The 25,480-nt window shown below is 49.0% G+C and overlaps 2 protein-coding genes across 6 annotated transcripts in view; both read right to left on the bottom strand.

The window, feature by feature from the left end:
- Nucleotides 1-1,887: 1,887 nt before the first annotated feature.
- Nucleotides 1,888-12,134, bottom strand: CISD3 (CDGSH iron sulfur domain 3). 2 transcript variants are annotated; one of them, XM_075123590.1, is made up of 3 exons: nt 12,018-12,134; nt 8,470-8,598; nt 1,888-4,715 (listed from the first exon to the last, which is right to left on the bottom strand). In XM_075123590.1, the coding sequence occupies exons 1-3, from the start codon at nt 12,054-12,056 to the stop codon at nt 4,536-4,538; spliced, it is 348 nt and encodes a 115-aa protein (XP_074979691.1). In that variant the 5' UTR covers nt 12,057-12,134; the 3' UTR covers nt 1,888-4,535. The 2 variants fall into 2 exon arrangements, with proteins under 2 accessions (XP_074979691.1, XP_048686298.1); XM_048830341.2 differs by having other exon boundaries at nt 11,982-12,133.
- Nucleotides 12,135-15,428: 3,294 nt separating this feature from the next.
- MLLT6 (MLLT6, PHD finger containing) overlaps nt 15,429-25,480 on the bottom strand; it is a 72,637-nt gene continuing 62,585 nt past the window's right edge. For all 4 annotated transcript variants that reach the window (XM_048829896.2, XM_048829895.2, XM_048829897.2 and 1 more), the window contains 2 exons: nt 24,566-24,946; nt 15,429-22,951 (listed from right to left, as the gene is read on the bottom strand). In XM_048829896.2, coding sequence (XP_048685853.2) covers nt 22,907-22,951; nt 24,566-24,946 — 426 coding nt within the window. In that variant the 3' untranslated portion in view covers nt 15,429-22,906. The remainder of the gene's footprint in view (nt 22,952-24,565; nt 24,947-25,480) is intronic.

The raw sequence follows: 25,480 nt of genomic DNA, 5'->3' as shown, positions 1-25,480 counted from the left end.
TGGCCTGGCAGCTATTGAAACTCAAAACTTTAGGGGCGGATGGGAAGTTGGTTTATCTATTCGCTTCGGCAATGTCTGTGTTAGGCAGGTCTGGGTTCTGTCCCAACCACGGAGCCTTTGGAGGGAGGGGGGGGGGAAGCAAAATAAACATTTTTTGTTAATTTAAAAAGCAAAACCGGTGTCCCAGTTTCGAGAGAATCCAAGGCAGAAACAAGGGGCAAATTACCCGGGCACCCCACTGTTTTCAGGTGGGATTTCATTATTCCCACACGGGGGCATTTTTGGTTTTTTTTTTTTTAATGAAGCCAAAATTGAGGCTGTTTTCTTCAAAGCTCCAGTTTTCTCCCGGCTGCGGTAACGTCTGGCCGTGGGATCATAGCCGGGGGCGCTGGAAAGCCCTCCGGAGACTCCTGGCTCCGTCTGCCCTGGAAGGGAACCCGTCAGCTGGCAAGACCGCCCCGCGGCTCTGCATTTCAGGTGAGCTCCGGAGGCTGGGTCCTTCTGGAAAGCAATCCAAACGACTGCACCAACAACCCCTCCACCCCGGCAGCCCTCCTCGGCTGCCCCACTCCGGCAGCCTGGCTTTATCATTACTTAACGCTAGTAATTCCCACGCCGCCTGGCAGGAGAGGCGAGCAAAGCTGGGAAGGAAAAGCCAGTCCCAGTCCCAGCCCCAGCCTGCTCTGTGAAGGGCTTGAGTTTTTCGCTCCCTTTCCTCGCTGGGCTGGGTTTTTTCTCCCCGCCTGGCACCAGCTGGTGTGTGTATGGGGCGGAATCGCCTGGCTGGGTGAAGCGTGTGTGTATATTCCGCGCCACTCCTAAAATCCCCCTTCGCAACGTCAGCTGGCTTCTGTTCAGGGCCCTGACAGCTCTGTGATGCTAATTAAATCTTCGTTCAAAGACACACTTCACTAGCCCCAAACCAAACCCACCTTCCAGGTTCACTTGCTCTCCTCTTTGAGGTCTTTTTTTGTTTAAAGCTGGTTCTTTCCTCCCCACAGTATTGCAACTTATTTCTGGAGAGAAAATCTGGTTTTACGGGGACAGGGGAAGAAAAAACAATCAGCTGCCTTTAGCTGAAGGTAAAGCAACCAGGGAGTGATCACAGTAGAACGGAGCAGATTCTGATCTGTTTCTACCTGTGTCAGCTCAAACGAAGTCACTCTGGACTGACACCAAGATAAGGCAGGAAGCTTCTCTTGATGGATGGCTCAACCTAGAACAGGTTTCAGAGGAACAGCCGTGTTAGTCTGTATTCGCAAAAAGAAAAGGAGTACTTGTGGCACCTTAGAGACTAACCAATTTATTTGAGCATGAGCTTTCGTGAGCTACAGCTGATGAAGTGAGCTGTAGCTCACGAAAGCTCATGCTCAAATAAATTGGTTAGTCTCTAAGGTGCCACAAGTACTCCTTTTCTTCTTTCAACCTAGAACGTTAACCCAGTGTGGATCTATGTCTCCTTCTACTGGCTGGACCAGGTAGGGGGTCCATGAGTCTGATACTGACTCCAGGCTAATGGATTTGTTTGTTTAGCTCAAAGAGTAGCAGTTGATGGTTTTAAATCCAGAGATTTAGGGGCCGATCCCCACTAATGACCTAGCCAGGTGATTTGCTTCATTTGTGTCTTATCTACCAACAGGTGGAGGAGTTATTAGGAGAGGCAACAAGCTGGAGAAACTGATCCACAGACAAGCACAGGTGTTCCTTCCTCTGGTGTAGTGCACAGCCTCCGGCGGGAAGATAACTTTTCCAAACCCTCTTTGCATTGCTAACTTTAAAAGCAGGCTCCTCCCTTCCCCCAACCAGACCCCACCAGAGTAGGGCTGGGAGGGGGAACCCCCAGGGGCTGGGATTTTTTTTAAAATGAAAGAGGCAGAGCCATCTAGCTGGATCTTAATATTTTATTAACCATTTCATAATCAAAACAACCATTCAAGAGAAAGAGGGGTCCCTTGCAATCTCCTGAAGCCCCGACCACTGAGTTGTTAGGGCTGATGCTATGGTACAAGAACAAGTTGCGTCTCTGCATGACAACTGGGTTTGGTTTATTATTATGGCAGCATCTCGAAGTCTCTGGGGTTTGTGCAAAGAACTCCCCCGTAATGGCAGTCTGTTACAGGAGCAATTGCCCTTGTGCACTGGCAGAAATAACTTCCTCTGGTTTCCAGATAAACCGACTCATAGAAAACCATGCCATTCAGATGTACCGAGCACATCTTCCATTCTGAATGTTTGGCTAATTAAGAAGGGTCTAATTTTCCATGGCCCTGGCGATTCATACCATCATTCACACTAGTATAAAGCCAGTGTAAAACATGGCCATTCTGATCTGGTTTCCAACCATGTCACTAGGATCGCTTGTTTTGCACTGGTGTAAATGAGGGTGTAGCAGAGAACCAGGCTTGCAGGGTTAAAGGTTTAAAAGCGCCTCAGGGACTTAGCCCTCGTCCACACACACAGACACACAAGCAGCATCGGTTTAACTTTTATACTGCTCTAATGAAACCGATGCAATTTGGTGTGTGGACACTCTCATCACGTTTTAAGTATGCACAAGCTAAAGCAACATAAACCAGTTTGTTCCACAAACAAAACAGCGCTAGTTTAAATCATACCTTTTGTCAAACTGGTACAACTTTCTGTGTAGATCAGCAATAAGGCACTTAAGGGCCAGATTCTCCAAAGGTGTTTAAATGCCTAACTCCCACTGATCTCAATGGGAGGTAGGTGCCTAAATACCTTTGACGGTCTGCACCTAAGTCCCACTGAATTCCAATGACGTAGGCATTTTTGAAAATTTTACCTGTCGTCTAAACAGAGGTCAACAAAAACGTTGCGGTTTGTCAGTTACAGGTCTCCCCATCGTGTTAAAAAACTGCCCTGTAAGAAACCCTTTGTGAGAACAAAGACAGGAGAGGAAAGAGCAACTTGACTGTTAAAAAAAGACCTGGAAAGAAAAAGAAATGTGGTTTTTTGCTTCTTGATTATGAGTTAAGAAGGCCTGAAAAGTTGCTTTTTTGCTACTTTTTCTTCTGCTTGTTTTTTTATATATTAAGGCCTCGGCTACGCACAGATTTTGCACCTGTATAACTAGATACACTGAAGGGTGTGATTTTGTTTAACCGTTAAAGTTACACCAATACAATCCCTAGCAGTTACACTGGTATACAAAAGTGCCTTGCACAAATATAACTTATTCCCCAACCCATATGCGAATAGTTATCCCAATATACGCACCTTTATACCAGTATAAATGGATCCACCCATATAGTTAAACTGATACAACTTGGGCGTGTGTAGACAAGGCCTTAGAAATTCAGATCTTGTCTTTTCTGGGAGAGTCTATGGAAAACTTGAACTTGGAGGTTTACGGCAGACAGCAAGGAAGTGACACGTCATTTCATTCAGAAGGGAAGTCATGATGGTTTTCATTTCAACTGCTTAAAACGGTGGGGTTTTCGAAGTTTTGAGTGAAAAGGAGTTCACAAATAAAATCTCTTTGAAAGGCTTTGACACTCCTTCTGTTGGAGGGCTGAGAAAATTTTCAATTTGCAGCTTTGAGTCCTCCAGGGACTCCTCCACCAGAAACAGAGAACTACACAAAACTTGACATCCCTGAGGAAAGAGGCAAGCAGAAAAGACCCCCCCCCCCAGCTTTTCAAAGCCCAAACCTCCCAATTCTTCAGGTTCTTTTTATCGATCATAAAGAAGAAAAACCACAACAAGCCTATTTTCCCCTTTGCAGGCCACCTTTAATTTAAACAATTGGGCCCTGATCCTGCAACCACTTGGGTATGTGCTTCACTTTACTTCCACGAGTCATCAAGTGTCAGCTCACCGAGGAATAATTCAATTGAGGTCGGGGGGGTGGGGGGCGGTGGGAAATCTCCAGCCTGAACTGAAAACAAAGTCACCCAAGAAACAGGCTCCAGCTACAATCAGGCTGGGGACAAGGCAAACGGGAACAGCTGGGCTCATATGAGCGGCAGGCTTTCTAATCTGCAGCCAACAAAGTTCCTCATTTTTTTATGGTTTACAAAGGTGGCAGGGACAGCCCAGAGGAACCGGCGATAGATCATGACATGCAGTTTTCCTCCTACAACATTTGTGCATTGGGATCCCATTTGCTCCCATGGGCTAGAAGTTTCTTTGCAGAGAACCTATTTATTAGCCACCCAGTCGGCTCTGTTCTTGTAATGCTGGGATTTATTTTATAACACCGAGATGCAACAATGCAGACCAAACCCATCTTTCTCTTTGTGCCAGCAACGTGAAAAAGGCCTTGTCGCTTTTATTTGATCCTTCTCAGCAGCTGGAAGAAGCCACCACCCTGGTGCCCATGTGTGTGTTTGGCCTGGTCTGTACAGAACTTCATGTACAGGGAAATAAGAATGGAACCTGGAGCTGTTCGGACAACTTGATCCAATACACCGGAAAACACTGAAAGCCTGAACATCTTCCCATTCCTGCAGCCCCCCACCCCTCGAAACAAGCTGCAAGGTCCCCCCGCTGGTGTCAGGATAGGAAGCCCCCCATCAAGGCTGCCCAGGGAGCTTTGCTTTCTGAACGAACTCCTCCTTGTGGGTGCCGTCGCAGTAAGGAGGGGATTTGGTGTGTTTGCACCCACACAGCCAGGCGCTCTTGGCCTCATCCAGCCGGAACCTCAGGGGAGAGAGATCTGGGGTTGCAGTTTTATGGGATCCATCACAGAAAGGCTGTAGAGCAAAAGAAACAAAGCAGTGGTTTTACTTGGCACCACCATGCCAAGAGGGGTGTGCCAGGGCTGCTGGGAAGGAGAGACTGTTTCACGGAGCTAGATTAGCTCCATCTAGCTCAGGTATTTATCTGGTCCCCTATCACCATTCTATCTGAGCGCCTCATAATCTTTATTTATCTTTCAGCCCCTGGAGGGCAGAATACAGATGGGGAAACTGAGGCACAGATAGACTAAGTGACATGCTCAAGGCCACACAGGAAATCTGAGGCAGGGGAAAGAATTGAAGCCAGGTCTCCTGCATCTCAGATAAGTGCCCAAACCACTGGTTCATCCTTCCTCCTAGGAGGAGCTGGAGACCCAGTCTGCCCCATATTGGGTAAAGATCTGTTTGCATTTCCAAGCAAGAGGGGAATTAATACTAGCCTCCCCATTTTCTCCTCTGCTTTCCTTCCCCCACACCAGCAGAGATCACCAAAAGATAGCCGAGGAAAGGTCAGCTTTTTAGGCCCCCCACAGTTTACAGAGAGCAGGATGATCGGTGACAAGGCAGCTCACAACACGTCATGACGTTAATTTCACCTGATGGATTTTGCACTGGCTCCTAGCTTGTACCAGGGGTGATCATTAAATGGGACGCATTTCCCTCACAGCCTGACATAATGTTGCGAATGGGTCAAACCTCTTTTAACCCCTCTTGTCTCAGACAGACTGTCAGCTCTTTTGGGCAGGGACTATCTTTATGTTCTGTTTGTACAGCGCCTAGCACCATGGTGTCCTGGTTTGTGACTGGGGCTTCTTGGTGCTACTGTAATACACCTGATCAATAAAGTATTTAGGCTCCATATGTGTTGCACATCATACTCCAGTTATCTGCCAAATCAGGCGTCCTGCTTCTGCATAATAATAAACCTGATTGACTCTTCCATTATTGCAGGATTTAAAGGAAACACTATAGCTGAAACCTCTTCAGTCCCCCTACAGAACAGGTATTTCTCCGAGTGGGAGATACCAGCTGACACAGGAGGACAGGGAGATCGATGTACCTATTAGGAAATGTAATGTCCAGAGGGAGAATGGGATAGTTGAGAGGAGACTTCCATTTTTGGTTGCTGTCTGCTTGTAAACAGCAACATGAGCATTCACAGGCAGAGGGGAACAGAAAAGAATAAACTTAAATGCAGTTATAACTCTCTAGATTTTAACTTACTGCACTTGATGAGAAGGGTTGCATGGTATCAACACACAATGAGCCTGACTGGGGCCATTAGAGGCTAGTATCACATAAAGAATGAGAACACTCCCAAGCAAAGTAATGCACCTTGGAAAAAAATAATCCCAACTACACACACACACAATGATGGGATCTAAATTAGCTGTTTTACCACTCAAGAAAGAGATTTTGGAGTCATGGTGGATCGTTCCCTGAAAACATCCGCTCAGGGTGCGGCGGCTGTCAAAAAAGCGACCAGAATGTTAGGAACCATTAGGAAAGGGATAGATCATAAAACAGAAAATATCATGATGTCACTATGTAAATCCACGGTATGCCCACATCTTGAATGCAGTGCACAGTTCTGGTCGTCTCAAAAAAATGAGAAATTGGAATTGGAGAAGGTGCAGAGGAGGGCAACAAAGATGATGAGGGGGATGGAACAGATGCCGTATGAGGAGAGATTTAAAAGACTGGGACCTTTCAGCTTAGAAAAGAGACGACTAAAGGGGGATATGCTAGAGGTCTCTAAAATCATGACTAGTGTGGGGAAAGCGAATAGGGAAGTATTGTTCAGCTCTCCAAATAACACAAGAACTAGGGGGGCATCCAATGAAATTAACAGGCAGCAGGTTAAAAAACAACAAAAGGAAGTACTTTTTTACACAACGCACAGTTAACCGTGGAACTTGTTGCCATGGGATATCGTAAAGGCCAAAAGTATAACTGAGTTCAAAAAAGAATTAGATGAGTTCCTGGAGGATGGGTCCATCAGTGGCTATTAGCTAAGATGGTCAGGGATGCAGCCCCATGCTCTGGGTGTCCCTAAACCTCCAAACATCAGAAGCTGGGGCTGGATAACAGGGGATGGATCACTCGAAATTGCTCTGTTCTGTTCACTCCCTCTGAACTGTCTGGTACCAACCACTGCCAGAGACAGGATACTGGCCTAGATGGACCACTGGTTTGACGCAGTATGGCCAGCAGTGGGTGTTAAGCTGCCTCTCCCTAGCTGATTATCAAGTATTTCACTCATTGCCTTTCAGCGCAATGTCTGGGTGCACTTGGAATTTGGGACCCCAGCAATCTCCAAATCAGAGCAGCAAACAGACCCTGGTTTCCTACAGAGGCCTGGCTTTAAAAGGGCAGAGAAAGGAGATCTAGCCAGCTGCCTCAGTGCCTCGGCAATTCATAGCTCACAGCTGGGAGAACTCATGCTAAAATGGGGCTGCATTTGAGGCTTTGAAATATTTCCATTAAAAGGGCCTTGCAGAGGCATGGGCCCGCTCCTGAGAACACCTTGTCTTTAGCTACCACCAGCTTCAACAATGGAACAGTTACTTAAAGATAATTTAAAACATATATTTTAATATAATAATGTTAAGCTTCATGGCACAAGGCAATTAGAACGGATAGGAGCTAGGGAGACAACTAGGTTACCCCAACCATGTCCACTAGGGGGAGGTATTTCTTGTTCCTTCCTCTGAAGCAGCTGGTCATAGAATCATAGAATATAAGGGTTGGAAGGGACCTCTGGAGGCCATCTAGTCCAACCCCCTGCCCAGAACAGGACCAATCCCCAACTAAATCATCCCAGCCAGGGCTTTGTCAAGCCTGACCTTAAAAACTTCTAAGGAAGGGGATTCCACCACCTCCCTAGGTAACGCATTCCAGTGTTTCACCACCCTCCTAGTGAAAAACTTTTTCCTAATATCCAACCTAAATCTCCCCCACTGCAACTTGAGACCATTACTCCTTGTCCTGTCATCTGCTATCACTGAGAATAGTCTAGATCCATCCTCTTTGGAACCCCCTTTCAGGTAGTTGAAAGCAGCTATCAAATCCCCCCTCATTCTTCTCTTCCGCAGACTAAACAATCCCAGTTCCCTCAGCCTCTCCTCATAACTCATGTGTTCCAGTCCCCTAATCATTTTTGTTACCTTCCACTGGACTCTTTCCAATTTTTCCACATCCTTCTTATAGTGTGGGGCCCAAAACTGGACACAGTACTCCAGACGAGTCCTCACCAATGTTGAATAGAGGGGAACGATCACGTCCCTCGATCTGCTGGCAATGCCCCTACTTATACACCCCAAAATGCCATTGGCCTTCTTGGCAACAAGGGCACACTGTTGACTCATATCCAGCTTCTCGTCCACTGTAACCCCTAGGTCCTTCTCTGCAGAACTGCTGCCGAGCCATTCGGTCCCTAGTCTGTAGCGGTGCATTGGATTCTTCCGTCCTAAGTGCAGGACTCTGCACTTGTCCTTGTTGAACCTCATCAGATTTCTTTTGGCCCAATCCTCCAATTTGTCTAGGTCCTTCTGTATCCTATCCCTACCCTCCAGCGTATCTACCACTCCTCCCAGTTTAGCTGGTGTTGGAAGCAAGACCCTGGACTTTCCCATAGCCTTCAGAGTTTTGCAGGAATGCCGAAGGAGGTCATGTAGGCCAATGAAAAATGCTTCTGAGCTGGGTGAATTGCTAAGATCCTCGGGGAGTGCGGACATGAAGGATAAACCACAACGATTTTGGAAGTTACCTGTTTCTTGCTGTGGCCACAGGCGCACCAAGCATAAAGCTTTCCTGCCTTCAAGTCCACTTGGTATGGGTGTTTGGCTGCAATTGCTGGCTGGGAAGGGGACGAAGAGGTACCTGAAGAACTCCTTACCTGTGGAGAGGGAGGTATGGTCAGGTACAGAGATCTGCTGTAAAGGATCTGTCCTATTAGGTTCAACTCAGCCGGGAAATCTTGTTTTTATAAGAGCTCATTGTGCGTAATACCCGAGGACTGGGTCAAACTAAAAATCTAAGCAAGGAGCATAACAACAGGGGGTAGCTGGTCTACTGGATAGGGGACAGGACTGGGAATCAGGAGAGCTGACTTCTACTTCTGGCTCTTCTGTGCTTGTTTCCCCTCCTACCCTTTGTCTTGTCTATTTAGACTAGAAGTTCTTTGGGGCAGGGAATGTCTCTTGCGCTGTGTCTGTACAGCACCTAGCACCCCGAGGCCCCAGTCGCAGCTGAGTTTACTGTAATATTACTGTCTGACTATGTTTCCACAGAGAGAGATTAACAGGGTTTTTCTGTTATTGGTGGGAGATGCCATAGCAAAATGTTTTCTTATGTCAAGACATCCTGCGGATTTAAAATATACATATTTTACTGCCAGTGACATTAGCAGTTTTATGATGCCTGAAGCCCTAACGGCTTCGGAAGGAGGTTTATTAGCCTGAGCTTCTGGAAAGTAATAAACTCCTTTTCCCACACTCCAGGCTGGAAAACACACTCCAGGCTGGATTAAGAGATCACATTTGCCTCAGCAGAGAAGCACTTTTGAGTCCTCTCAACTTATTATTCTCTTCTTTAAATTTTGATCTCTCACCAGCCAGAAAACAGACCAGTCCAGTGGGCTGGAGACTGGATTAAAGCTCAGGGGACCTGGGTTCTAGTCTCAGCTCTGCCTTTCTGTGCCTCTTTCCCTCCCATCCCTTCTGCGTCTAGTCTATTTCAATGCTCACTGAGGCTGGGACTCCCTCTCACCCTGTGTCTGGGCAGCGCCCAGCACAATGGGGCCTTAACCTTTGTGGGGGCCTCTATGCACAAAATACATTCACAAAAATAATCACTGAATTTATAAGCCCACCACCAGCTCCCCATATAACCCCATTGCACAGCTTGATTTCCCCACTGCCCTGCTCTGCTCACGTGGTATACCCACTCGACACGGGTGCAAAGGACTATGCAAGCCAGGGTGACAGAGGGATCAGATCCTTGGTGTTGCTATGCATTCAAAAATCATCGGATTTAAAGAATAACCAAATAAATGAATTGGAAGGTTGAGGGTTGTCTGATTTTTTTGTAGAGATAGCTTTTTAAAATTATGTATTGTTGTTTTAAATATAAAGGAGTATAAACAACAAACACCAAAGCAGTCTATACCATACACACATATCACATATTTCAGAGAAACAGCCGCGTTCGTCTGTATTCGCAAAAAGAAAAGGAGGACTTGTGGCACCTTAGAGACGAACCAATTTATTTGAGCATGAGCTTTCGTGAGCTACAGCTCACTTCATCGGATGCATACTGTGGAAAGTGTAGAAGATATTTTTATATACACACAAAGCATGAAAAAATACCTCCTCCCACCTCACTCTCCTGCTGGTAATAGCTTATCTAAAGTGAGAGTGATCACTTTAGATAAGCTATTACCAGCAGGAGAGTGGGGTGGGAGGAGGTATTGTTTCATGGTCTCTGTGTGTATATAAAAAGATCTTCTACACTTTCCACTGAATGCATCCGATGAAGTGAGCTGTAGCTCAAGAAAGCTTATGCTCAAATAAATTGGTTCGTCTCTAAGGTGCCACAAGTCCTCCTTTTCTTTTTACATATCACATACAATAAACACCAGACTACCACATACATACGTGTTATATATCATAGACAGAGATTTTTCAACGTTTCAAATAACCTTAGCACCACAAATCCCACTGACAGTGAATCGGTCTTGTGCTCGTAAGTCATTACATAGGCATCAGTGTTTGCAAGATTGAGGCCTTTGGGGCTTATGAAAACCCCACCCCTAGAGAAAAGCTGATCTCCCTTCAGAGCAGTGTGACCTGGTGGATAGGAGATTGGGGTTGTACTCTTGGCTCTGCCACTGGCCTGCTATGTGACCTTGGGCAAGTCATTTCACTGCCCCATGCCTCAGTTTCCCCATCTGTAAAATAGGGATAAAGACACTGCCCTCCTTTGTCAAGTGCTTTGAGCAATACAGACACAAAGAGCTAGATATTATATCACAGTAAGTTTATCATCAGTTTCTATATGGGCCAATATTTTACTCCTCCGTTTGCTCTCGGAGAGTGCTCTTTTGGGGGGGAAGGGGGTATGTTTTTGTTTTAACAGGCAAGCAAAACACAGTTAATCCCCCCCCTCCATCACCATGGTAAAGAGAGCTCCAGCCTTTTCTCCCACCCTTTGTCTAGCTTTTTTCGTGTAAGAGATGTCTATGCTTCAAGCTGGATTGGACGCATAAATCCCCAGCTCGAGGGGACGTCCCCACGCTAGCTGGGATGGAGCTAGTGCACGACAGAGTGTAGCTGCAATGGCGCGAGGAGTGGGAGAGGCCACTAGCCGCACCAAGTAGGGACCGGTCCGATATGCTGTATAGCCCCTCCTGCAGCTCAGGCCTCTGGGGCTACGCTCTGTTTTTAGCCCACTAGCTGCTCCTCGGGAATCACACCCGCAGCTCCCTGAGCGTACGTCTACCCTCCGAGCGCTGCTGTTACTTGCTACAGCTATTTACTATCCCTGTAGTAAATCCATCCCCTGGGTCGGTGGAAGGAGGTGACTTCCCCGGGGCTTAGGTCGTCTTAACCACGCCGCTCGCTGTCCCAGGGAACGGGGCATTGTGGGACAGCGGCTGGAGGACGGCTGGGGTTGACACAGGTCATGCAGTGTTCACTCTGGGTCTCCCTCGCCCTCGGGAGGCTGACCGCGCCGTTCGGGGAGGTGGTGGTTTGTTTGTTTTTTAACTGCGTCGCCGTAACAGGGCCCGCGGGCTGGCCGGAAAGAAATGGGAGCGTAGACGCCCGCACAGATAGGCCGAGGCCGGGGCGACTTACGTCACCCTCCCCTTGTCGCGTAGCCCAGGCCTCAGGGGTGTGAACAGTTCACACCCCTGAACGATCCGGGAGTGGTGAACCGAAGTTAGGGGTGTGTTTGCACCCTGCACAGTAACAGTGTTTGCACCCTGGAGGGGTCTGGGGGGGGGGGGGGTGTCCCTGGGCGCTAGCCTAGTAAACCTCATTAATCAAATAATCCCCAGTGATAGGTGAAGGGCGGTCAAGGGGGGGTTGTTTTGCCAGGCTGATGCACACACACATTTCCATCTAGGCTAGAACCCAACCCTCTGGCCCATGGAGAGCCCCCTGGAAATACCCGAAAAGGAGGGGAGTGAGGGGGCTAATTGAGGGGGGGGTTCCCCTCTTTCCCCGCCCCCCAAGATCCACCGGCAGCCCTGCCCTGGCCCCTGCCCCGTGCGCTTACCCAGCAGCCCGCCGCCCTCGCGCAGGCTCCGCTCACCAGTGTCGCAAGAGCGGCCGGGCTCTGCAGCGCCGGCATGCTGGCTGAGCCGGGGCGCGCAGCCGGCCGCCGGGTCACCTTCCCGGGCCCTGCCCCGCGGCCCGGCCCCGCCCCGCCGGAAGGCGCAGGCGGTGCCGGGCCGGTTTGCGGCCGCCGGGGCGCTGGGCGAGCTGCGGAAGGTTCCACCCCCGCGCACGGCGGGTTCCCCAGCCCTGCAGTGCAATGTGGCCTGCAGTGCAGCCAGCCTGGTGCAAGGGCGCAGGCTTGGAAGCTCCCCCCCCCCTCCGCTGCACCCCTTTTGCAGTGTGGACCCCCCCTCCGGTGCACCGCTTTTGCAGTGTGGACCCCCCTCCGCTGCACCGCTTTTGCAGTGTGGACCCCCCCGCCGCTGCACCGCTTTTGCAGTGTGGACCCCCCTCCGCTGCACCGCTTTTGCAGTGTGGACCCCCCTCCGCTGCACCCCTTTTGCAGTGTGGACCCCCCCGCCGCTGCACCGCTTTTGCAGTGTGGACCCCCCCGCCGCTGCACCCCTTTTGCAGTGTGGAGCCCCCTGCTGCACCCATTTTGCAGTGTGGACCCCCCCGCCGCTGCACCCCTTTTGCAGTGTGGAGCCCCCTGCTGCACCCCTTTTGCAGTGTGGACCCCCCCGCCGCTGCACCCCTTTTGCAGTGTGGACCCCCCCGGCTGCAGCTGAGCCCACTGCCTTTGGGCTCCAGGCTGCGAACGGAGCGAGCCTCGCTGGGGGAAGCTTCCCTTCGGGTGCCTCTCGTGCTGCCTCCGGGAAAGGGCTGCCCACAACCCCAGCGAGGAGCTGCCAAGGCCCCAGGAGGGTTTCATCAAACGCCTCCCAGCAGCGGAGGCTTGTGCTGGGGGAGGATTGCGCCTGGCTCACGTCACCCTGGCGCAATTATCTGTCCAACCACCTCCTGGCCCGGTTAGTAGGACCCCCCCCCCCCCCCCCGAAACGTGTAGGTGGGTGCCTAAAAGGAAGGCTCCTCCCCCCACACATAGCCCCTCCCCGCATTTTCATTTTATGTAGGGGCTTAAATATAAAGTTAGGAGCCTGATGGTCAGAGGCCCAACTCTGAAAGCTGTCGGCTTCAGGTTGTGTGGAACTCCTTGCCAGAGGATGCTGTGAAGGCCAAGACCATAACAGGGTTCAAAAAAGAACTAGATAAGTTCATGGGGGATAGGTCCGTCAATGGCTATTAGCCAGCATGGGAAGGGATGGTGTCCCTAGCCACTGTTTGCCAGGAGCTGGGAATGGGTGACAGAGGATGGATCACTGGATGTTTCCCTGTTCTGTTCATTCTCTCTGGGGCACCTGGCATTGGCCACTGTTGGAAGACAGGAGGCTGGACTCGATGGACCTTTGGTCTGACCCAGTATGGCTGCTCTCATGGGCTTCTGAGTCTTGGAGTATTGTCATAGCTTCTAAGGCCAGAAGGAACCATCTGGCTCAAGTGGGCTGACCTCTTGTATAGCACAACCCATGGAAATGTCACCCACCTCCCCTCGATCCAGTGCAATAATTTGTCTGAGTAAAGACTATCTTCCAGACCGGAGTCCAGTTTTGCTCTGAAGCCATCAAAAGATGGAGAACCGCCCACTTCCCTACAGTTTGTTCCAATGTTTAATCATCTTCACGGTTAAAAAAATAAAGGATGCCTTATTTCTCATTTGAATTTGACCGGCTTTTGCTTCTGAACTGATTGACATGGCGTTCGCACATTGGTCTGGTTAAAGCATAAGTGGACTCCCCTGTCTGTCTCCATCAGTTACCTCTCTTCTTATAGTTAGATTGTGAGCGCTTTAGGCGGGGAACTTTTTGTCCTGTGTTTGTGACTAGCACAGGGAGGGCCTGGTCCGTGATAAGGGCTCCTTGGAGCTATGTAAATACAGATAAATAAATAATAGGATGGGGAGTCAGGACTCCTGGGTTCTTTTCCTAGCTCTGCTGCAGTCTTAGTGGGACAACCTTGAACACTGTGTTGTTGACTTCCATCGGTCTAACCAAGAGCTGAAAGTTAAGCAATGTGCTTAAGGACTTTGTTAGATCAGGGCTGGAACGTTCATCTTCGAATGGAGCCCTTCATCAGACTGATGTCTGATTACATCAGAGCCAGGAACGGAAAAGCCCTTTTTTTTTAAATTTTGGCAGTCATTTTGGGGTTTTTTTACTGCTATATCTGCTAAATACAATAGCCAAGTGAACTCCACGGCTGTTGTTACATGAAGGGATTCTGCTGACCTAATAAGCCATGAGAAAATTTCATTTTAATGTCCTCCAACTGTGCTTTCCATGAGCTCTGCCGATTTCCCCAACCGAAACATCGAAGCTGAAGAGTGAATTTAGCCTCTTTGCTACCCATGACTCACCCACTTCCCTTTAAATGAATTGTTGAAGTGTCAAAGGGTGTTCTGTTTGGGTTTTTTAACATTTACCCTGGGGAAAATGTAACTTTTTGACAGCTGTGATGATTTACCTTGTGCAGATGGCTAAGCACTGAAGGGGCCAGGGAGATTGCTGGCTTTAGTCTGTGCCATTTTCCAGAGGAATCAGATGACAAAACATGTCAGGGCATTGCTCTTCTGTTCACTCTGCTGTTATCCTCGTGCCTCTCTCAAGAGTGCTCGCCCCAAAGAGAGGGGTTAGAGATCTCATCTAACACTGGGGGGGAGGGGAGGGGAAGCAGGCCTGGGCCTTTAGTAGTTAGTACTCTTTTACCTGATTCAGGAAAAGCTCGCTCATCAGGACAGCATTAAGCATGTGTTTAAATCCCATTGAAGTCCATGAGAATTAAGCACGTGCGTATGTGCTTTCCTGAATCAGGGCTGGCGTCAGAACTGAACCAGTGGGGCCCCGCATGGTTTTAGGCAGTGTCACGCTGCTGGAGCTATTGTGGTTATTACAGACCCCCAAAGCCGGTTCCCTCAAGAGAACAGGAATTGCTGTGCCAGATCAAATCCATCGTCCATGTAACCTTGTTTCCAACTGGCCAGCTGCATCCCACCGAGATGCAAGAAACCCTGCAGCTGGCAGTTTTGGAATAACCTAGCCACAGAGCAATTAATCCCTAATTCCAGTTAGACATATAAGAGTAGAAGTGTTAACCCTGATGTCCTAGGTAAAGTCCACTTTGGGTAACTATGTTCTGTCTCTCTAAAATTCCCCCTTAGTTTCAACTGGCTAGGTCACCAACCTTTTGTGCAGTGTAGCTGTGGGCTGTTAAACAGCTGCTGTGCTCCACTCTAGAGCTGGCTGCATCTGAGTAGCTGTGACTTTCTCTAGGAATGCTTTATAGCATGTAGATCCCGCAAGAAAGACACCATGCTATAATTATTCCTGGACTGTTCGTGCTGTGGCAGAAACGACAATTAAGTGAAAAAAAAATAAAATACAGAACTCACTTTTTTTGGGTCCTACTTTTTATTTTTTGGAAAGAACTCTTTTATTAAAAGAACAAGGACTGCAACAATTTCCTGGTTGTACAAATACATTAATGATACAAAGACACTCTTATCTGCTTATTACACAACAGAGAGAAAATGAGGCCAACTGAATTCCTTTATCACTGACGGCAGAGGAAGGGTAAATAGGAGCAGTTTTCTGTCGAAGACATTCCACTGCTGTTTAGCACCTGAAGTGGAGTTTTGTCTGTAGAAAGATTTTTTTTTTAAAAGAGTGTCATCCCCTTGAATGTTCTCCAAGCGAAAATGGAGTTTGCCTGGTTGATGGCAGTCATACAAATGTTATAAGAAATTTAGCATGCTCCTGGCTATGACTCTGGACCTAAAATGAAAATCTTTTTTAGGAAAAAATCACACAAATATCTAGGTATGGTTTAATTTGAAGCATAAGAACATAAGAGCAGCCACACTGGGTCAGACTAAAGGTCCATCTAGCCTAGTGTCCTGTCTTCCAACAGTGGCCAATGCCAGGTGCTTCAGCAGGAATGAACAGAGCAGGTAATGATCAAGTGATCCATGTGCTTGTGCTTAATTTTAAGGATGTGTTTGAGTCCCACTGAAGTCAAAGGTCAGCACACACTTAAGGGCTTTCCTGAACAGGGATGGATAAGCATGTCCTTATATGTTTTCTTGAATTGGAGCTTTTGCCAGCCATGGAGATATAACTGGTTGGGGTCTCAAATTCAGATGGACATAGGACTGTAGTATGCAATGTGATGTACAAATAAGGCCCTGTTGACGTTAAAAAAGAAATTAACTCCAGAGTAATTCCTAGATTTTAAAGCCAGAAGAGACCATCGGATTATTTAGTTTGACCTAGATACACAGCACATGAGATTTCACCCACTCACCCCTGTATTGAGCAGAATAACTTGTGTTTGACTAAAAAAAATTAAAATAATCCATAAAGGCATCCAGGCTTGAAGCTGTAGCTGCAGCAGGGCAAAGCACACCATAGATACCCTGGCATGGTTTACTTGGTTAGATTATCAGATTAAGCTGCAGAGGCTGTAAATCTGCTTTTGTGTCAGTGCAAATGTATCTACATTAGGGATTCGTCCTGTGGTAACTGCACCAGGGAGATTACACCAGCCTGAATTTCCTTAGTGATGTAGACGGGGCCTAGACTGTTGCAAGATGTCTGGGATCAAACCCAGGCCTTAGCGCGCCTTAGAGTTGGTCTACGCTTTGATTTTCAGTCGTGTTTTCACATGTTAACTAACCCCATTGTAAATTCCACTGTAGATGTGAAACAAACATATGTTCCAGGACCTGAGATTTATGAATTTTCAAAATTTAAAACAAAAATTGCAAATTTTTCTGCTCCCATTTTTTTCAACCCACAATAAAGCTGGTTAAAATTGTTTCAAAGTCTGACAAAATTTCACATTTAAAAATAGTTGAGGGGAAAGAATTGCCAGGAATTTTTCTTCCCCAGTTGTGACCCGGTGTTTGTGCCCTCACAGTCTATTGCAATTGGTGGAGATGGGAAACCAATGTTGCAAATGCAGCTCACGGACTTCCCTGTGGGATCCATTTTAGATGGACTTGAACCAAAACTCTGTTTCACAGCTCAGGAACCTCTTGGAACGAATTTCAAGCACAAAATATTTTTGTTCATTACCTTACCCCTGCCCAGAACAAAATGGGAAGGGAAAATCTGGGAGGAACAATCCCAGGAGAAACAAGCTATCCATTTCCGAGGCCTTGGCTACAGACAGCTGAATTAGTTAAACTGGAGCAAGAACCCTCATGGATGCCCTCATATTGCTTTAAAACTGGTTGTATGGGTTGAGCTTGCCTCTGTAAATTTACATGTGCAAGCTAAATAGATGTAAGACAGGTGTGAACTTCTGTAAGAGTGTTCCCAAACAAAAAGGTTTCAGAGTAGCAGTCGTGTTAGTCTGTATTCACAAAAAGAAAAGGAGGACTTGTGGCACCTTAGTACTCCTTTTCTTTTCACAAACAAAAAGACACCCATTTTACAAAATCGGTATAAGATCAGTTAAATTGGTTCAACTTTGTGTCTAAAGTAGACCTACTCCTAATTTAAACTGAAATAAGAGTGTCCACACAGCATTTGGCACCAGTTTAACTAAATCAGTTTAAAAATCAGAATATGTCTACACAAGAAACACCACTCTGGTACAGTTGCTTCCCTGAAATCTAGACACTCACTACAACAATGGAAGGTGCTCTTCCATCACTGTCATAAACCCACCAGTGGGGGACATAGGTCGATGGAAGAATTCTTCCATTGACCTAGAGGTGTCTACACTGGGGCTTAGGTCGGCTTAACTACGTCAAAAAGGGTGTGACATTTTTCACAGCCCTGACTGATGTAGTTTGGCCAGCCTAACTTTGCAGTGTAGATCGGGCGCCCAGTTCTGTGTGTGGTTAAAGCTTTATGGCAAAACACATTCGGAGTTAAGATGGTGGATTCGATGGGTGAGCATGAAAAATGGTGATAGAGGATGGGTGTGGGTGTGCAAAAGAAGAAAGTAGGAAAACTCTGGGGATAAGAGGACAGATGACATAGTGGCTAGGACTTAGGAAAACAAGGTCCAGTTCCCTGCTCTCACATACGCTCTGTGAATCCTTGGGCAAGTCCTTTGGCCCAGATCCTCTAGGGTATTTAGGCACCAGATTAGTACCAGGGAAGGATGAACGGTGTGGAGACCACAAGCGTTTGGGTCCAAACTATCCTCCCACTGGAGTGTGTCTAAGTCCGGAGGTTTGTCCTGTTCAGACACAGGGCTGGATATGCATGGGCTCAGCCCCCACCCTCAGCACCAGATTTTCTAAGACGACCAACCCTTTCAGAGGCACCTAAATAAGCAGCCAGAGCTCAAGAGAGTGCAGCATCTGGCGTGCAGGGCTCTTTGGAACAATAGGGCCATTTGTTTCACTGCCTAATTGGAAGTGGACCCCTTTGGAAAACCAGGCATAAGGGCCAGAGATGGAAACAAGAGTTTGGTTTCAGGCCCATCCCATCTGGTTACAAAGACATCTCAAGCCCAGGTAGATATTGCTCTTTCTTCTGTGGGGATTGGGTCCACCAGCATTGGACCCGGAAGGGGGCCATGCCCCCCACTTTTTAACAAAAGAAACGTAAGCGCAGAATTCATGTCCCCCACAGATTCCCCCTCCCCTCGCAGAATAATAGATTCTGCTGGGGGGGCGCTGTGCAATTACACCTTTTGCCCACCAGGGGCTGCTGTGGCACCAGAAGAGAAGGCAGCAGGCTCACTGCAGGAGCAGCCAGCTGTGGAGAGGGAGGGGGCACTTTGATTTGCCCCCCACCCCATAGGTTCCGGTGCCCTTGATTGGGTCAGAGCTCAGGCTGTCTCCCTCCCCAGCCAGGTGTCAGGTTAAGCCCACAATCTCAGGACCACATGACTAAGCTGCTAGGGGACAATGCTCTTCCCCTCACCCCTCTTCAGTTAAGTAGGCCGAAGCTTTCCCAAGAATGCATACTAATTTTGGGTGCTTCCATTTTGGGGCTCCCAAGGTTAAGACACCTCAGATCCGATTCTCCCGAGGATGCCAAGAAGCCACAGCTCCCCATCACTTCACCTGGAGCTGCACGGGTGCAGAGTGCCTGTGAAAACCAGGCCCAAGGCAGCTCAGAGCTCAGCACCCAGCTAGCCCCAATAAAGGCCTCGCTCCCAGAAACGTCCCATATTCAGGACAGCGCTTAAGCAGGTGTTCAAGTCCCACTGTAGTCAACGGGACTTCAACACCTCTGCTTGAAGTTAAGAATGTGTCCAGGTGCCATCCTGCAGAGGGATGGACTTAAGCATATGCCTAGAGCTTTCTTTAAGCAGGGCTCTAAGACACATTGTAAAGCAATGCAAAAGACTCCCCCTGATTTCAACAGGCTTTGGATCACGTCCCCAAAGACCCCATTCATCACTTGAAAAATTCATCCTTAGCTTTTTGGTCATACTTTATAGTAAGGTTTCATTTATCAATAGTTCGTAAGCGGTGTGATAAGGATGAATAGTATGTCTTAGAGAGGGTTATAAACACATCAGTAGAAGATGCTCCAGATGGTCAGAAGCAACCTATTAACTCACTGGACTCTAAAAAAACCCTTAACAATTGATTAACCCATTTATTAAAACATCTATAGACATGGAACCTTAAAATAAATTAGGAGCAACATCTTTCCCTTTTACACGGATGATTCAGACACTGTCGGTAGCTTTAACGGAAACTAAGATATTTTTATCCAACACACAACCCACTTCCTTAGTTAAAATCTGAAACCCTAAATGTATCAAAAAGGTCTTCAATATGAATATTAATATTATTTATTATAATAAAGAACAGTCAAGCAGCGTGAAAAAAATATATCTTAGCTACATTACCTTAAATTGCCAAAAATATACACATTTTTTCTCTTTTATTTAATAAAAAAAAAAGACACATGCAACATACTAAATGTGACATTAGCATTAAAACGGGTAAAGAACTGTGTACCCCAGTGCAACCGAAACAGATAATCTTTAGCTTTTATATTTTTTTCTCCTCTTCCTCTTTTTCACACAGAGACAAAGTTTAATGTCAGCCTTCTAAAAGTGGCCCCTTAACTCATCCTAATCTCCTGACAGGACTGGGCAAGGAGCATACTTTAAAGGGACCAGGTGCTTTTGGAAGAAGCCAGAGAAATCTTTTCTTTAAGTGCTATCTGTCTCTTCCTTCCTCTTATCCTCAACTTTTCCCGTCTGATCTACGAAGCTGCCTTAGAGCTAAGAGTCTTGGTATGTCAACAAATAAATATGTGTCAAATACACACAGGGGTAGCTAGGAATCCACCGAACCAGGCCTTGAATGGAACCAACACCAATGGAGACGCTGATTGGGAAACAGACTCCTTGGATTCGCTGTCATTTGTTGTGGAGAATGAACTCGTTGCATTGTGAGTCGAAGTGGCTGGAATGAAAAAGGGGCCAGGAAGTGAAACGCTCCCCCCACTGTGTTAATGGATTGTTGTCCTAACAGGGGCGTAGATGGCAACCCGGATCTGGAGCTCTACAGTAAAGGAACAAACCAACCCAAGACAGCTCCTGGCAGAATATTTTGGGGTCAGCTTTTAGCACAGCCACCCTCTGAAATTGCAATTCTGCTCGTGCAGCTTTTCATGGATGGAATCCCACAGGCCCTCTCGGATTCTCACATGCACATGCCAGGTCGGCATCAGACCAGCCAATTTGCATGTGGAAACATGGCACCCTGTATCACTGTTCCACTCGGGGGAGTGCTTGCAGGAGGGAGCCCCCTGCTTGCAGAGGGGAAAAAAATTACGCATCAAAAAGTGCAGGCTCAGAATCGTGCAACTCAGGGTTAGGGGCAAACAAAAAACACCATCAGGCGAGAGGAAAACGGAATTCAACGTCCCAGTCTGTGACATGTGCCAGGCTGATGGAAGTTTGGCACATCTTGATTCTTAACTCACTGGGGAGGCGGCTGGGGAGAGAAGGAACATTCACTCGAATCGCATTTTGCAGCCTCTCCTATTAGTATTGCAGAGACCATAAGGACGAGAGCAAAACCACTTTTCCCCCCATTTTCACTTTTATAGCTGCCATCTCCATCTTTCCAGTAGCTTCTTCTTGTTTTTAAACAATAGCTTAAAAAACAACAACAAAACAATAGCTTTCCGAACAGAGAGCATTGTTCTTCCCGGTTCACAGAACAGAAAGCAAGACCCCTGGCGGGGCGCTCTCTGCTGTTAGTTCTGCTCAACCACTGGGGCAACGATCTTTAAAATCACATCAAGAACAAATGTGTAATGAGCTTAATAGATGGAGTCGAACGGTGATGAGCTTCTCCACTGATATCAGCACAGACCCACCGCTGACAAATTTGAATAGTGCAAACCAGACAAGGCGGTGGGGGTGTGCTGAAAATCATTTGTATTCGGTAAGGTCTGAAAACTTTTTTAAGACCCTCAGTATTTCCAGTCGCTGGAGTCTTGACCCCCCCGCCTCCCCAAGAGATCCGGATTTAACCAGCGGAGGGGGAATTCAAACGTTTGACGCCAATTCCCCCTCCCCGAACTGTCCTTCAAAAAACAACAACCCTGCATTGTCCAACCTTAGAGGAAGCAGGTTTCTTTGCCACAGGACCAGGTCTCAAGGTGGAGTTAACACCAGACAGTGTGAAGCAATGAGGTTATCCAATGCCCTAGGCTGGGAAGACTGGCTGCATTTCCAGGGCTTGGGCTATCTAGTGCCAGAGACGGGGGAGAAAGTTCTCTGCCAGACTAGCCACATTCGAGAGGTGGGTAAGGAAGCAAAAGTAAGAGATTTCAGACCCTCCCTCCCTCTGTCTCCTTGGTGCTGTTTTAGCCCTGTGAAAAGACGGCCTGGTTATAACACACTCCCTGCGGCGGGGCAGACGGTTGGCGGTACTGGAGTTAGCCCTTTTCAAGTGGTAATGCTGGGCCTGTAGATCTTGGAGGGAGAGAACAACAGAGAGTGCAAGAGGGAGGAGTGTGCTTCTCACGTGGAAGGGACAGCACCCAGCTGACCAACCGGCGTCTGCCCTGCCGCTGGCTTAGAGGTCCCAGTAGTGTCTTTAAGGTTAATCTTCAGCAGAGTAACTCACCACAGTGGCTGGGGTAAGAAGAAGGTGGCATTCACCCCTGATGTCCAATCCCCTTCCACAGCTCTGCCATCCATGTCTTCCCAAGCTGGATTTGGATCTGGTGGGGTGGCCGTGCGTGGTGGTTCCCGACGGCAAATCATCTCCTTGAGGGGTCACAAGGCGACAGGTAGGAAGGAAGTCCCTGCTGTAGGTTTTTGGCAGGGTTTTCACAGCTCATATTCCTCTTAGTTTCCCCATGTGATGGAACAGAATCTTGTCTTCCCCCCCCTCCCACCCATGGCCCTGCCCCACTTTCCCAGACGAGCCATATCTGGCATCCCCCCGGAGGGTGCTGGAAGCTGTCTGAATGCTGTGCAGAAAACAAGCAGAGATGACCCTTCAACCACAGCCTTGGCCTAGGATACTCTGTGGTCTTGGGTTAGGGCCCCATCCCGGAGGCCTCACACATGTGCACACTCATACACACACACGCACTGGAGAAGAGGCCGGAAGGTGTCAGAGCACAGGCAAACTCTCACCCTCTGCTTAGCAAGGAGAAATGTAACTTCGCTTCGTGCAAGTGTGCCATGGATCAAACCGGTAGAGACCTCCCCGTGCCCCATCTCTCCTCTCAGAAGGGCACGCGATACCAGGTCTTGGCCGGAGACACGTTGTCTTCTAAAGCACCACCTGGCACTTCCCATGGCCGGGAAGACCTTCTCAGAAGCCTTGTGCTCATTGCTCTAAAGTATCCAAATCTGTGACCACGGAGAGCCACGTTCCTGTAGCAGAGAGGAGCTGGCCGCTGGTCTGGGTGGGGAGGCTTAGCCCTTGTCCTGGGTGACAGCAGCTCCCTTTTCACTCATGATCTTTAAAAAAAGAAGCAGAGAAGAGAGTCATCAGACAGGCAGCAACCCGCAAGTGAGTAGAAACGAGAAAGCCCTGCCACGTGGCCGGCCTGCCCCTGCTGGGGCAAGCAGCCTGAATGAGGACTGCCCGCTTCCCCCCAAGGCTGAGATCAGCAGGGACACTCGATTTGGAGACCTCCCTGCTCCCAGTTTCAACAGACTCCTTGACTCTGGCATTTCCTCCCCAGAGCTTCACTGGGCTGGGCCTTCTAGGCCCTGTCTACAGGGCAAGAGATGGCGAGTTTGACGGGGCTTTGTCATAGCAGTTCACATCATTCTGGCCTCTCAAATCTGGGGTCCTGCCACTGACAGCAGCCAATACCCTCCTGCTTTCTCTGTGCCCCTGACTGCGTGTGTATCCCCTCTTGAGCCCTGCCGGTCAAGAAAGCAATCCCCCTTGTACTTTACCATGTGAAGCCAATAAACTCAGAGCCTGGGAACAGAGGCAAATTAGCCACTGGGCCAATGGGGCCTGTGCCCAGGGGCTAATGGGACCCGTGCCCAGGGGCCCCAGCCAATTGGGTGACCCTGCACCCTGATCCGCTCCTCCCGGGCAGGCGGAGGAGGGCAAGCCCTTACGCCCTGCCCCCTAGCAGGAATGACTGGGGGGCTGGGGGGGGACTTCAGGCGGAAGGCGTGGGGAGGGGCCCCCACTTGCTCTGGCCCAGGGCCACACAAAATCATCATCCACCTCTGCCTGGGGAGGGGCGTTGCCCCTTCGAGATGTCATGAGTAAGGCTACGTTTTAGTCACAGGTATTTTTAGTAAAAGTCGTGGACAGGTCCTGGGCAGTAAACAAAAATTCACGGCCTGTGACCTGTCCATGACTTTTACTATATACCCCTAACAAAAACTTGGGGGGGGGGCCCATGGGTGCTCTGGGGGGTTAGTCGGGGGGGCACTGCGGGTGCTGGAGGAGGTGGCCCAGGACCCCCCTGGTGCTGGGAGGGGGAGGGTTGGCAGGGCTAGCAGGGGCTCCTGAGCCGGCTGTACGTGTGAGGAGCTGCAGGGCCATGCCAGTGGGAGCCGGGGAGCACCGCACCCTGAGGTAAGTGCCCCCCCCAACCACAACCCCCTGCCCCTAGCCCTGAGCCCCCTCCCACACACCCAAACTGGTGCTGGTGCAGAAGTCGCAGAGGTCACAGAAAGTCACTGAATCCGTGACTTCCATGACAGACTCGCAGCCTTAGTCATGAGCAGATCCGGGCGCTGCCATGCCTGCTTCTGCAGCTGGCCTGGCATGTGCGTGGGTGGGCATCTGTGGGTGCACCTTTGCTCACCCCAGCGCCCTGTCTTGACCCCACTGATGTCAGTGGGGGTAGGATCAGGCCCACCTGGCTGGCTAATGAGGGAGGCGGATGAGCCAGAGAGGCAGCCTAGTCTCGTGGGTAGGGCACGGATGCGTTCTCTAATCCTGGGCAAGGCGCTGCCTCTCTCTCTGCCTCAGTTTCCCCTGTTTAGACTGCAAGCTCATTGGGGCAGGGATTTGTCTCTTACTACACACCTGTACGCAGCCTAGCACAGGGGGGCCTTGATTTCAGCTGGGCGTTACCGTAATACTCCTAATTTACGCACCGTTCCTTTCGGGGCACTGCTGTCCGCCTGCAGGTTGAGGAAGGGGTTGGTTTGTGTGGAAAGGACCGGTGGGACTCCCGCCCCTGAAGCCATCAAACTATTCCCCGGAGCACTCAAGGGCGGGGCTGTCGGGGTCCCCATCAGGCTGTTGCCGGGGTTGAGCTGCTGGGGGGACATGGACGCCAGGAGGGAGCTGCCGCTGGGAGGGGGCGGGGCGGCGGAGGTCATCAGGGCGGTGGCGCTCGAGTGGAGGAGGGGCGTGGAGGTGGCCGTCAGCAGATTGGTGATGGGCAGCTGGGAGGTGCCCGTCATCTGAAGCCGCTGCAGCTCCCTCTTCTGCTGGATTTGCTGCATCATCTGGAACACCAAGGCCTGCTGCTCCTGGAGACGGGGAGAGAGAGTCAGGCTGGATAAAGGGACAGAGCACGTGGGAGGCTTTGCATGCATGTACCTGCATGGATGCAGAGACACAGACTCACACCTGATTCACTAACACAGCATGCCCCTCTGCCCCTCTCAGCTCTTATCCCATGCCTCCTCCCTGGTCTTGCAGTGTTATGTTGTATCCACTAGGTTAATCACAACCAGCTGGCACATTTTTAAGCACAACATATCCCTGTCCACACTGGGTGGCTAAGTCGTGTTTAACATCTTGTGTTTGTGATCATGTTTTCTAACATAATCCATTTTCCTAGAGTAGATATGGTCCTGGGGTTGCAGTGTGCTTGGTATCCTTCCTGACCTCTTCAGTCATCACCAGGCACCCTGAAGCATGAGATTGGATGACTCCTATTTTAGGATCCTTACAAACATGTTGGCCCACAAATGTATCCAGCCCCCTTTCAATCTATCTGCAGTATTTAATCTGATGTCCAGCAGCTTGTGGAATTAATTGCTATGAATTCTCAGACTGGC

This window comes from Caretta caretta, chromosome 27 (genome assembly GCF_965140235.1).
Source record: "Caretta caretta isolate rCarCar2 chromosome 27, rCarCar1.hap1, whole genome shotgun sequence".
Taxonomy (NCBI): Eukaryota; Metazoa; Chordata; order Testudines; family Cheloniidae; genus Caretta; species Caretta caretta.
This window is presented reverse-complemented; position numbering and strand designations above follow the sequence as displayed.